This window comes from Zootoca vivipara, chromosome 2, assembly GCF_965207765.1.
Source record: "Zootoca vivipara chromosome 2, rZooViv2.hap1.1, whole genome shotgun sequence".
Lineage (NCBI taxonomy): Eukaryota > Metazoa > Chordata > Lepidosauria > Squamata > Lacertidae > Zootoca > Zootoca vivipara.
The window spans coordinates 120,846,636-120,858,357 of NC_142584.1; the positions used below are offsets into that span (position 1 = coordinate 120,846,636).

General features: G+C 45.2%; 1 protein-coding gene across 1 annotated transcript; it reads left to right on the top strand.

Annotated features, from left to right (window-relative positions):
• Positions 1 to 285: 285 nt before the first annotated feature.
• LOC118081115 (uncharacterized) lies at positions 286 to 10,712 on the top strand. The gene is made up of 6 exons (XM_060268471.2): positions 286 to 417; positions 1,893 to 2,376; positions 2,575 to 2,656; positions 2,937 to 3,019; positions 4,197 to 4,323; positions 5,463 to 10,712. The coding sequence occupies exons 2-6, from the start codon at positions 1,975 to 1,977 to the stop codon at positions 7,544 to 7,546; spliced, it is 2,778 nt and encodes a 925-aa protein (XP_060124454.2). The 5' UTR covers positions 286 to 417; positions 1,893 to 1,974; the 3' UTR covers positions 7,547 to 10,712.
• The last annotated feature ends 1,010 nt before the right edge of the window (positions 10,713 to 11,722 follow it).

An 11,722-nucleotide genomic window follows, 5' to 3' on the forward strand; every position in this document is an offset into this window, starting at 1 on the left:
CCGAGCCCGCCCCTCCCTCCCTCCCTCCCTCTCCCTGCCTGCCTTTTCCTGTTTTGCGCCTGCGCTTAGGGGCTCCCCCTCCCTCCCCCATCTCCCTTTCCCCCCTTTTCCTTTCCCCTCAGCTCACAGGGGAGGCGAAGTTCGAGGTCCCCTTCCGGCATGACGTCCCCGCGAGCCATTAGATTGAGGGACCGGAGGAGGCGGGGCTTCCTGCTGACCTCTCGCGTCAGTGACGTCGACCCTCTAGGAGTAAAAGACCGCCCTCATCCAAGAGGGTTAGGGCGCAGGCGCAGAAGGAGACAGGCAGGAAAAGGAGGCGAACTGGAATCCTAGAGAGGCCAGAAAGTCCTCCAGAGAGGAAGCCCCTCCCCCTTTGTCCTCTGCCAAGGCTGCCTCGGTGCCCCCTCCTAGGATCCAGTGAGTCTCCTCTCTCTTTCCCCGTGGGGCGCCTGGGGGAGAAGTGGGGGTCCCAGGGCTGCAGGGGGAGGGTTCCCAAGGGGGGGGGGAGACCCCCAAGGCAGGGAACACCCCCCCCTTCCTCTCTGATCTTCCTTTGCCCCTTTGGGGAGGGAAAAAGTGACATGCCATTGAACACCCCCCAGCAGGCCTTCCTTTGCTTCTGGCACAGCCTTTCCCCCTACAAACTGCTGCTCCTCTCTCTGCCTGCCAAGGGGGTCCCACCCTCCCCAGAAGGAAGCCTCTGTCTGTGGGCTCCTGCTCTCCATAAAAGGAGGAACTGGGTGCGCTCTGTTCCCCAAGGGCTCAAAGGAACTAAGATGGATTCCTAGAGAGAGGAGGGCAGAAAGTGGGCCAGGTCCCCCAGAGCCAAAGACCTTCCATCCTTGAAAGGGGGGGTTTGCTTTCGTCCCTCCTTTGCCAGAGCTGCCTATGTGCCACTTCTGGGGTCCACAGAGTCTCCTCTCTCTTCCCCCCTTGAGGTGCCTTGCAGAGAAGGGAGGTCCCAGGGCTGTAGGATGAAGGTGCATGAGGGGGGCAGAGACCCCCAAATCAGGAAGCTTTCCCTGCGCCCACAACAAACTATGATTCCCATGATTAGTTTGAAGGAAGCCAGGACTCTTTAAAGTGGCCTCATCCTGCTTTGCAGATGCAGCTGGGGGGGGGGGAAAGAGATGTTCTTCTCTTTTTCCTTTCTTTTGGAATACCTCGTAATCTCCTGATCATGGGTTTGTGCCCCAAGTTGGGTGAAGAGTCCTGCAATTGCAGGGGGCTGGACATATTGATGAACACCCAGCCCAAACCCCCTGATGTTCTCTCCCAGCGGCTTCATATAGATGTTGAAAAGCATGAGGGAGACTATGGAACCCTGAGGCACCCCACAAGTGAGAGCCCAGGGGTCTGAACACTCATCCCCCACCACCACTTTCTGAACACGGCCCAGGAGGAAGGAGCGGAACCACTGTATAACAGTGCCCCCAGCTCCCAACCCCTCTAGACCAGTGTTTCCCAACCTTGTGCCTCCAGCTGTTTTCAGACTACAATTCCCATAATTCCTGACCACTGGTCTTGCTAGCTAGGGATGATGGGAATTGTAGTCTCAAAACATCTGGAGGCACAAGGTTGGGAAACACTGCTCTAGACTGTCCAGAAGGATGTTGGGGTCGATGGTGTCAAAAGCCACTGAGAGACCCAGCTAGGAGAATAATTTCTCTATTGATGCAGAAACGTTTTTAATGTTTGATGCCTTACTGTTTTTGATGTTCATCTTACTGGAAGCCGCTCTCTTGCGGAGCTGTAATCAAGTTTAAAAACAGATTAAAACAACTTACAACCACAATAAGTTCAGAGTCTGGGATTGCTAGCAAAAGTCATCCACATTTGTCTGGGGACATTTTTATAACTGAACAATTCATTTGCTTTGTATGATTTGCCAGCACCTCTAATTTGGACAGGAAGAACTTTGCAGACGAAAAAAGGGACTGCTTCTGATCTCTTGGGAGCTTCCTGAGAGCACAGATGGATGACCAAGACTCGGCTGGACCTAAAGCAGGAAGAGGCCAGGACACTGAAGATGGGAGCAGTGGGGGATTCTCTGAAAAAACTCTGGGTGAAGAGAACACCCTCTGCTCAGATATGCAGAGCCAGCAGATCAGGCAGTTCTGCCACCAGGAGGCTGAAGGACCCAGAGAGGTTTGCAGCCGACTCTACCACCTTGGCTGTCAGTGGCTGAAGCCAGAAAGGCACACGAAAGCTGAGATGCTGGACCTGGTGATCTTGGAGCAGTTCCTGGCTGTCCTTCCACCCGAGATGGAGAGCTGGGTGAGGGAATGTGGAGCAGAGACCAGTTCCCAGGCAATGGCCCTGGCTGAAGGTTTCCTCCTGAGTCAGGCAGAGGATAAAAAGCTGGCAGAGCAGCAGGTGAGAGACTTTCCTCTGGATACTCCCAAGGGGCTCCAAACAAGAGGGAGAGTATCCCAAAATGTGGTACTAATGTCCCATCCCTTTGTGGATAGGATCCAATGAATGAGATTTGATACCCCTAAGTGTTTGCCTCTGCAAAATCCTTTTCTAATCCTCCTCCCCATTCTCTGCTTTGAATCTTTCTTGTTCTTTCAGGTTAAGGATCTGTTAGCAGAAATGGGTCCTGATTCCTCTGAGGCAGAGAGGACTCCGATAGACACCAGGGAGAGACCACTGGGTAAGGAGGGAGTTATTTCTCTCTTTGGTCACATCCTGGGAATTTGGAAACTAATCTGTGGGTTCTTTCCCTCTTTTGTGGGGAGGCAGTTGGGGCCAAGAGCCCAGAGGAGGAGGAGAGATGTATTTTTACATAACTAAAATATTAATTGTGTCCAAATGGCAAAAGGAACTCAATAGGGTAGGCTTTTTAAAAGGTCCATCTGTATTTAGAGATGCATTCCTGAACCTCAGAGAGAACCAGGCATTCATGGCTTCCCACTTCCCTTTGTCTCTGGCAGGTGACAGGATGATGCCGTCAAGACCTCCTCATCCGTCTTTTCATGGTGGCGAAGGGGAAGCAGCAGCTATGGAAGTAGATCAGGTAGGGGGCAGGAGATTTGTGGAGACAGAGGCTGAGGTGTGGGGCTGGCAGGGTGACTCCCTCCACCTCCTGGCCTCTGTCAAAGGTGCCCTGAAGAAAGGTAGGAGATGGTTTACTGGTATGTGTTGAGAATATGGAACATTCACCTCACCCACCTCACCCGTATCTCCTTCTCAATGTCGCTAGTATTATTTATCAGCAGTTGCAGTTTTGTTTCTGTATTTATAATTGAAGGCAAAAATAGGTTTCTAAGCAGTTGACAAACGATAAAAATGGGCCAGGATTCATCTAACCAACCCCATCAGTTGGACAACAGTCATGCCAGCGTTGCCCTATTGGCTTAAGCTGGGTTCCTTGTGTTGCGCCCGGCAGGGAGAAAGACAGTCAATAACGACACCGAGGGTTGAATTCAGAGGAGTTTATTTTCTCTATATAGAGAGACTCTTGGTGATGCTTCACGACAAGAGCAAAGAAAGACAGTTTGCATGAGGCTTTTATCAACTTTTGGGCTCCACTCTGTAAATGTGCGCACGTAAGAGGGTCATAGGTTACAAATACACATACAGGAAGATCCGTGTCCTGTCCTTATCATAAACACATGCTGACAATGCACCCTGGTACCAGCCTCAAGCAGCCTTGAATGTGGGGGTGGAGTTCCTGTCTATCTTGCCTGGTCTTGTGCCTGGTCTTTTCAAAGAGGGCCAAATTTGATGAAGTGAAGGGTCCACCAAAGTTGTTGAACAATTTTTTTGGATTTAAGTTGTTGAGCTTTTTTTAAGACTGATGCTGTTGAGCTTTTTTTCAGATTTTACCCCAGGAAATTAACTGTCACAGGGGCCGGATTAAACCGATTTGAACATGCCTGCTTTAGGGAATCAGGTGGGTCTCCCCACCCCAAGAACTTTGCACAGGGAGATGAGAGGGGATCTTTCCGTTTAGCAAGTGTGAATGTTTTGAATAACACCATGTGGAGTTCTACCCATTTACGCAAAGAGTAAGACCCATCATTAATATAATAAAGTAATTCCAGCAAGATGTTAAAATAAGCATTCATACCATGTGCAGCAAAACAATGCCATTAAAACAACACAGAAACTAACAGGCAGAAAACAACAGAGCAATGTGTGGTAGATCATCTTTATGCTGTCTAAGAGGAGGATATTTCCTTTTTTTTTAGGGTCCGATGTATTTTGAAGACATCGCTGTTCATTTCACGGACAAGGAGTGGGCGTTGCTAGATCCTGACCAGAGAGCTCTGCATAAGGAGGTCATGGAGGAGAATCATGGACTCCTGGATTCTCTGGGTAAGGCTCTCTGAGGATCATCATATCTGGTTTGAAATTCCATACACCTCTCCTTGCAATGAATTTCCAAGGTTTGCATGGAACTCAATAGCACCACCTATACCACCTGGAAATCTAACGTCCCCAGAAATCATTTTGAATGGAGGGCGATTGGCGGTGTTGTCTGTGAATATCCGTCAGAGTGGGTAGGGAAATAGCTTCTGCCAGATTTGGGGTTTTGCTTCTGTTGGTTTTTGGTTGACTAAAGAGATAACTGACAATGGAGACATAGCAGATTCCGTGATTGGGCCAAACAAAGTTAATTGAATCTCAGGTTCCCGTAAATATGTCAGCTAATACTAGCCACCAAAGGCAGTGGACTCTAGAGTAAAAGAATTCCCATCTAATTCCCTTCAGTTCTTCCTCTTTCACAACGATTCATTAGCAATGTTCAGTAATGAAAAGTTGTGAACGGTTGTTATTCCTGAGGCTCTAAATAGTTTCTCTCTCTATATATATAAAAGTGTAACAATATCACTTAATATCTATATAACAATGTATAGAAGTACAATTGATTTTATTTGATCTGTTATACTATATTTCCCCAATTCTTTTTCTCTTTCAAAAATTATTCTTCCACACTTTTATCTTTTTATTCATTTATCTGATCATATTATATTTTAATGAATGTAAAACATTTCAATAAAATATTCTAGTTACAGGTAGGTAGCCGTGTTGGTCTGAGTCGAAGCAAAATAAAAAAATTCCTTCAGTAGCACCTTAAAGACCAACTAAGTTTATATTTTGGTATGAGCTTTCGTGTGCATGCACACTTCTTCAGATACACTGGAAACAGAAGTGTCAGACCCTTATATATTTACAGAGGGTGATGGGGGTGGGTGGGAATGGGCTGATGGGAGTGATTACAGCCATCCACAGGTTTATCACTCCCATCAGCCCATTCCCACCCACCCCCATCACCCTCTGTATATATATATGGGTCTGACACTTCTGTTTCCAGTGTATCTGAAGAAGTGTGCATGCACACGAAAGCTCATACCAAAATATAAACTTCGTTGGTCTTTAAGGTGCTACTGAAGGAATTTTTTTATTTTGAATAAAATATTCAAGTTTAAAAATGATTGTTTTTTTCATTCCAGGGGGTGATGAATTGGAAATTGGTAACAAGGGGGACCAGGACAGAATCCACACAGTGGAGAAGCCATATAAACACTTGAAGTGTAAAGAGAACTTTAGTCAGAGTTCCCAGTCCACTTCTCATCAAAGAAATCCCATTGGGAATAAACCCTACCAGTGCAAGGAATGTGGAAAGAGCTTCAAATGGAAGGTGAGTTTCACTTCCCATCAGATAATTCATACAAGGGAGAATCCATATCAGTGCTTGGAATGTGGAAAGAGCTTCTGTCAGAGCACCCATCTCACTTCTCATCAAAGAATTCATACTGGGGAGAAACCCTATCAGTGCAAGGAATGTGGAAAGAGTTTCAGATGGAAGGTCAGTTTCACTTCTCATCAAAGAATTCATACAGGGGAGAATCCATATCAGTGCTTAGAATGTGGAAAGAGCTTCAGTCAGAGCACCCATCTTACTTCCCATCAAAGAATCCATACAGGGGAGAAACCCTTCCACTGCAAGGAATGTGGAAAGAGCTTCAGATGGAAGGTCAGTTTCACTTCTCATCAGAGAATTCATACAGGGGAGAATCCGTATCAGTGCTTGGAATGTGGAAAGACCTTCAGTCAGAGCACCCATCTCACTTCACATCAAAGAATTCATACCGGGGAGAAACCCTATCAGTGTCAGGAATGTGGAAAGAGCTTCAGTCAGAGCGTCTCACTCACTTCCCATCAGAGAACTCATACTGGAGAGAAACCCTTTCAGTGCTTGGAATGTGGAAAGAGCTTCACCTGGAAGAACAATCTCACTTCCCACCAAAGAATTCATACAGGGGAGAAACCCTATCAGTGCTTTGAATGTGGAAAGAGCTTCAGTCACAGCCACAGTCTCACTTCCCATCAAAGAATTCATACAGGGGAGAAACCCTATCAGTGTTTGGAATGTGGAAAGAGCTTCAATAAGAATGCCCATCTCACTTCCCATCAAAGAAGTCATACAGGGGAGAAACCTTATCAGTGCTTTGAATGTGGAAAGAGCTTTGGTCACAAAAACAGTCTGACTTCCCATCAAAGAATTCATACAGGGGAAAAACCCTATAAGTGCTTTGAATGTGGAAAGACTTTCAGAAAGAGCTCAGATCTCACTTCCCATCAAATCATTCATACTGGGGAGAAACCCTATCAGTGCTTGGAATGTGGAAAGAGTTTCAGTCAGAAGTGTGGTCTCATTTTTCATCAAAGAATTCATACAAGGGAGACACGCTATCAGTGCTTGGAATGTGGAAAGAGTTTCAGTCACAACGGCTCTCTCACTTCCCATCAAAGAATTCATACCGGGGAGAAACCCTATCAGTGTTTGGAATGTGGAAAGAGCTTCAGCCAGAGTAGCCATCTGACTTCCCATCAAAGATTTCATACAGGGGAGAAACCCTACCAGTGCTTGGAATGTGGAAAGAGCTTCCGTCACAGCTACAATGTCACTTCTCATCAAAGAATTCACACAGGGGATAAACCATATCAATGTTTGGAATGTGGAAAGAGATTCACTCAGAAGAGTAGTCTCACTTCTCATCAAAGAATTCATAAAGGTGAGAAACCATATCAGTGCCAGGAATGTGGCTATAACTTCAGTAGTAGCAGCAATCTCACTTCCCATCAAAGAATACATACAGGGGAGAAACCATATCAGTGTTTGGAATGTGGAAAGAGCTTTAGTCACAAATCCTCTCTCACTTCCCATCAGAGAATTCATACTGGAGAGAAACCCTTTCAGTGCTTCGAATGTGGAAAGTGCTTCAGCCACAGCTACAAACTCACTTCCCATCAAATAATTCACACAGGGGAGAAACCATTTAAATGTCAAGAGTGCGGAAAGAGATTCACACAGAGCACAGGTCTCACATCCCATCAAAAGATTCATATGGTGCAGAAACCATATTATTGCTTGGAATGTAGAAAGTGGTTCAGTCGGAAGGATAGTCTCATTTCCCATCAAAGAATTCATACAGGGGAGAAACCCTATCAATGCTTGGAATGTGGAAAGAGCTTCCGTCACAACTCCACTCTCTCTTCCCATCAAAGAACTCACTGTGTGGAGAAACCCTAGCACTTGCTGTGTTGTAATTGTATTTTAGGAGACTTTAATTTGTATCGTAACAGTGTTCTTGTGCTTCTTCAACCCAGCAGAGAAGTCAGCCTTGGCTCTCCAAGCTATCGAGTGCAAACCCGGTGCCCAATATTCTTCAGCTATGTATCCAGATCTGCAAGGTGGAAGTCATTGGCCAAGGTGTTGAATTCAGGCTTTTCTTTGTGGGAAGGTTAAGTCTAGGAATCTCTTGCTACTCTTCTTCGATCCTTCAAAGTACTTAGCGCATGCCAGGAGTAAAGAATTGCATCCATGAGTGGAAAGTGTTCTCTGTGTATTGTTGTTGTTGTTTAGTCGTGTCTGACTCTTCGTAACCCCATGGACTAGAGCACGCCAGGCACGCCTGTGTATATACAGCCTCAAAGGCTGTTGTGAACAGCAATAAACAGAGGTTGTTTGCTTCAGCCAAATCCAGTTCTCATCTGCACACATATGATACATGGAAGGAGACTTAGATTGAACAGAGACTCAGAGCAATGCGACTCACCCCAGTGGCAATGTCTGAGTCCTTTTTCCATTCCTGTGGAGTGAACACCAGATCTTGACTGGGGGATATTTTTGTCATTGTGTGACATACATTCCTTGAGCTGGTGACCTGCTTCCCTTCTTCCTTAGTGTTAATGGATCTTCAGTCCACCACAACAGATGAGGTACTTTTAGGGTTACTTCTTCCCTGGAATTCCTCTGCCTGTTGAGGTCAGGCAGCAACCTTCAATTTACTCTTTTTGGTGCTTGCTTGAAATATTTTGTTTAGGCTAACCTTTCCAGAAGTGGAGAGCTTGATTTGTTTTAATATTATAATTGTAATATTAATGTTTTTACTGTTTTCTTCCATTTTTAATTTACTTATCTCTTATATCTCACCAACAAAACATACTATGTTACCACCATGGACAAAATGATTACACACACACACACACACACACACACACACACACTAGCTGGCCCGGCCACGCGTTGTTGTGGGTTTTTGTGTTAAATGGACCTTCAGAGTCTATCTTCAGAGTCCCCTCACCTGCCCCCCCCCCAAGTTGTGAAAGGCCCTATTCTTTTCGTTTTTGCCTGTGGCCTAATGAATGGTGCGGCCTACTCAGTTTTCCCTGCTTGGCAAGGCTGCGGCCTATTTAAAAAGCTGGGCCTTGTTGCTGCAAAAGGACTGTTTTCAGTTGGTTGCTGTGGAATTTTGTGATGTCATCTGGTGGCACAGCTTTGGAGGCGGCAGGGTGCGACCAGCCTTTCCATTGGATGTTGCTGGAGTTTTCAGAGCTAATGGTGGTGACGTCTAATTGGGTGCCACTTTTTGTGTTTAATCATTATTTTAGGTGTGAAAGGTCTGTTTTTGGAAAAAAATTAATGCCAGATCCCTCCCTGATGGGCATGGAACGTTGTGGCCAAATTTGTTACATTATGGTTCAGCAGTTACGGAGAAAAGCTGTGATTATTTAAATCCTATATATCTTTATTTTTACTTCTCTTCCACTCTTTCCATGGTTTCCTGTCTACACCTGTTATGATTATTGGTGTAATATATTTCTATATAATCTCTATAGATCAGCATCCAGAGGGGGTCAAGTGGCCAGCTGGCTAGCCCCCAACTGGATCATGCCCTTCCAGCCGACACGCTGGACGATCCCCCGATCTCTAGAGCGACATATACTGGTACCAGCAACCCTTTCTTCAAAAGTCTGAGTACACTATATTAGCAGAGCGCGCTGCATGAACAGAAGCTGCGTGAAGAGGCTTGTGAAAGCATAATAACAAGCAGATTTATTCAGCATAAATCAGGACAAAGAAAGCATGTCATCTCCCCATCTCCTCAGAGAGAGTCCCGAAAGCAAAAGCTATACACAAACGGAAGTTCCCAGAAGACTGTGCTGGAACGTAAACAGACATGTGACGTAACAATCTCACACGTCTGCTCCTTATTTTTTAACCTGTTTGTCATACAGGTTGCTTCGATATATTCAAGTATTTTGATATGCCATATTTCTTTTGATGGGACTTTATATGTTCTCAATTTTTGTGCAATTAGAATTTGAGTGAATGTTGGCCCGTACATTCATAAATTATTATTTTTATTTTTTATTCCCAGAAGAAAAGCTTCTGGATTATTGGGAAATGTTTCTAAAAATTTTTTTCTTAAGTTCATTGTACACCATCTCCCATAATTCTTTTGTTACCTTACAACATGAACATCATAAGTGAACAAATGTACCAACTGTTTTCTTCTTCTTTAGAGTATAGCTGGCAATGGATTTGACAGCTATGCTCTAAAGAATAAGTATTTAAGAAGAAGTATTTTATACATTTTACAGAGGTTTTTAACTGTACATCTTAATATCTTTTTCAAATTGTGATTATTGTTCTGTAAATCTATTTTTTGTTTCCCTTAAACTTTGAGTTAATTTGATTATAGTTTAGCCAGTCTGACACAATTTTTTCCTAATTCTTTCATTTTTGTTTCTCCCTCAAATGTCTAACAGATAATTGTAGCTACCCCATTTGTGACTTATATTTATTTTTTCCTTGTCTTTGCTTCTATTGGGGATACCCACCTTGGTGTTTTGTTTTCCAATAAGTTTCTATGTTTCCCCCAAATTCTATTTATTTTTTTCCTGGTAACATGATTAGAGAAGCTTTTATGTATAGCTCTAACAACGGTGTGTTTTCCAGCAGTACCTAGTCTTTTATCCAGCACAGATAGGACGGTTCAGAATATGATTCTAAATCTGGAAATGCGGAGCCCACACTCACCCTGAACAGCTAAAAGGCTCCTGGGAGGCTGGAGGGGCAATGCTGCTGCCCTGAGTGCTGGAAGGAAGACCGCTCCCTGCTGTAAGGCCCATTTCCACCTGGCCTAGGGGGTGCAGCCCACACTCACCCCAAACAACTAAAGGGCTCCTGGGAGGCCAAGGGGACATGGCTGGAACAACTATTTTATTGGGGCAACTTGCTAAAATGTTTTACACAGTTCTAATTTTGGTTCCTCTGTTTTGATAGGATTTTTTTTTTTACTGTTTGATGTTATGCTCTGTTTTTATATATAAGCCAAACAGAGTGGCTGTGGATACCGAGCCAAACGGGAGGGATCTTAATTTAAAAAATGAAATAAAATATTATCATTATATTCATTTTTATTGCCGAGATTCTCCCCATCAATGATAGTTTCATTCTTTTCAATATTTCTAGATCTTTTAAATTTTCCTTCCCACTCTTTGCATGATGTTAGCCCTAAAAGCTGCCATACCCACTCTTTACATCTTCACACGACAATAGCGGAGGTCAGACTAAACATCTCTTTGGTCAACCCCGAAGCAGCGCATGTGTGGAACATTCTTCGAAGTCACCTTGCACCTGTTGTAAATAACAGATCTTCTGGAAACTTTACACAGCGTTGTTTCTGTGAATAAAGGAATCATATCCAACATATTAAACAGGGCAGGTGGCAACCCTGCATGATGGGACTGTTGATGCTTAGCTGGGGTGGGGGGCAGATGAGGTCCTGCCACATGGTAGGGGGGGCTCCTTTGGCAGGAGGGAGCAGGGGGTATGCCTGCCCCCCCTGGTGTTTCCCTCCCCCACCTGACCTTTGACACACCCCTGCTCCCCGCATAATATGTCCTGTACCAGATGAAGCAGGAGTGCAACTTCTCCAGCGGGGTGCAGTGGGTTCACTACCTGTACAGGTACATCTTTGACTGGCAGGAGCTCTTCTATTTCTCCATCAACTGAGGGAAGTTTGTTGCCATGTCTCCAGAGGAGCAGCCCCATGTCCAAAAGTGGGACAAGGGCTACCTGTGGGGCTTCTACAGGATCCTTGGGCCCTTCTTCCACCCAGTTTCTCTCTCACACGCAGACACACGTGCGACCCGAGGCAGATAAGCCTCTTCCATTCTCCTCAGTGGCAGCGGAAAAGGAGGAGAGAGAGGAGGGTGACACTATAAAGGACTATTTCGAATTGGAATAAATGAACCACAGAGCCTAGGGCTTGCAGATCAGGAGGTCGGTGGTTCAAATCCCCACGACGGGGTGAGCTCCCGTTGCTCGGTCCTATAGAGTGAGATGAGCATCACAACCCCAGAGTCATCCGCGACTGAACCTAACGGTCAGGGGTCCCTTTACCTTTATGTCAAATGT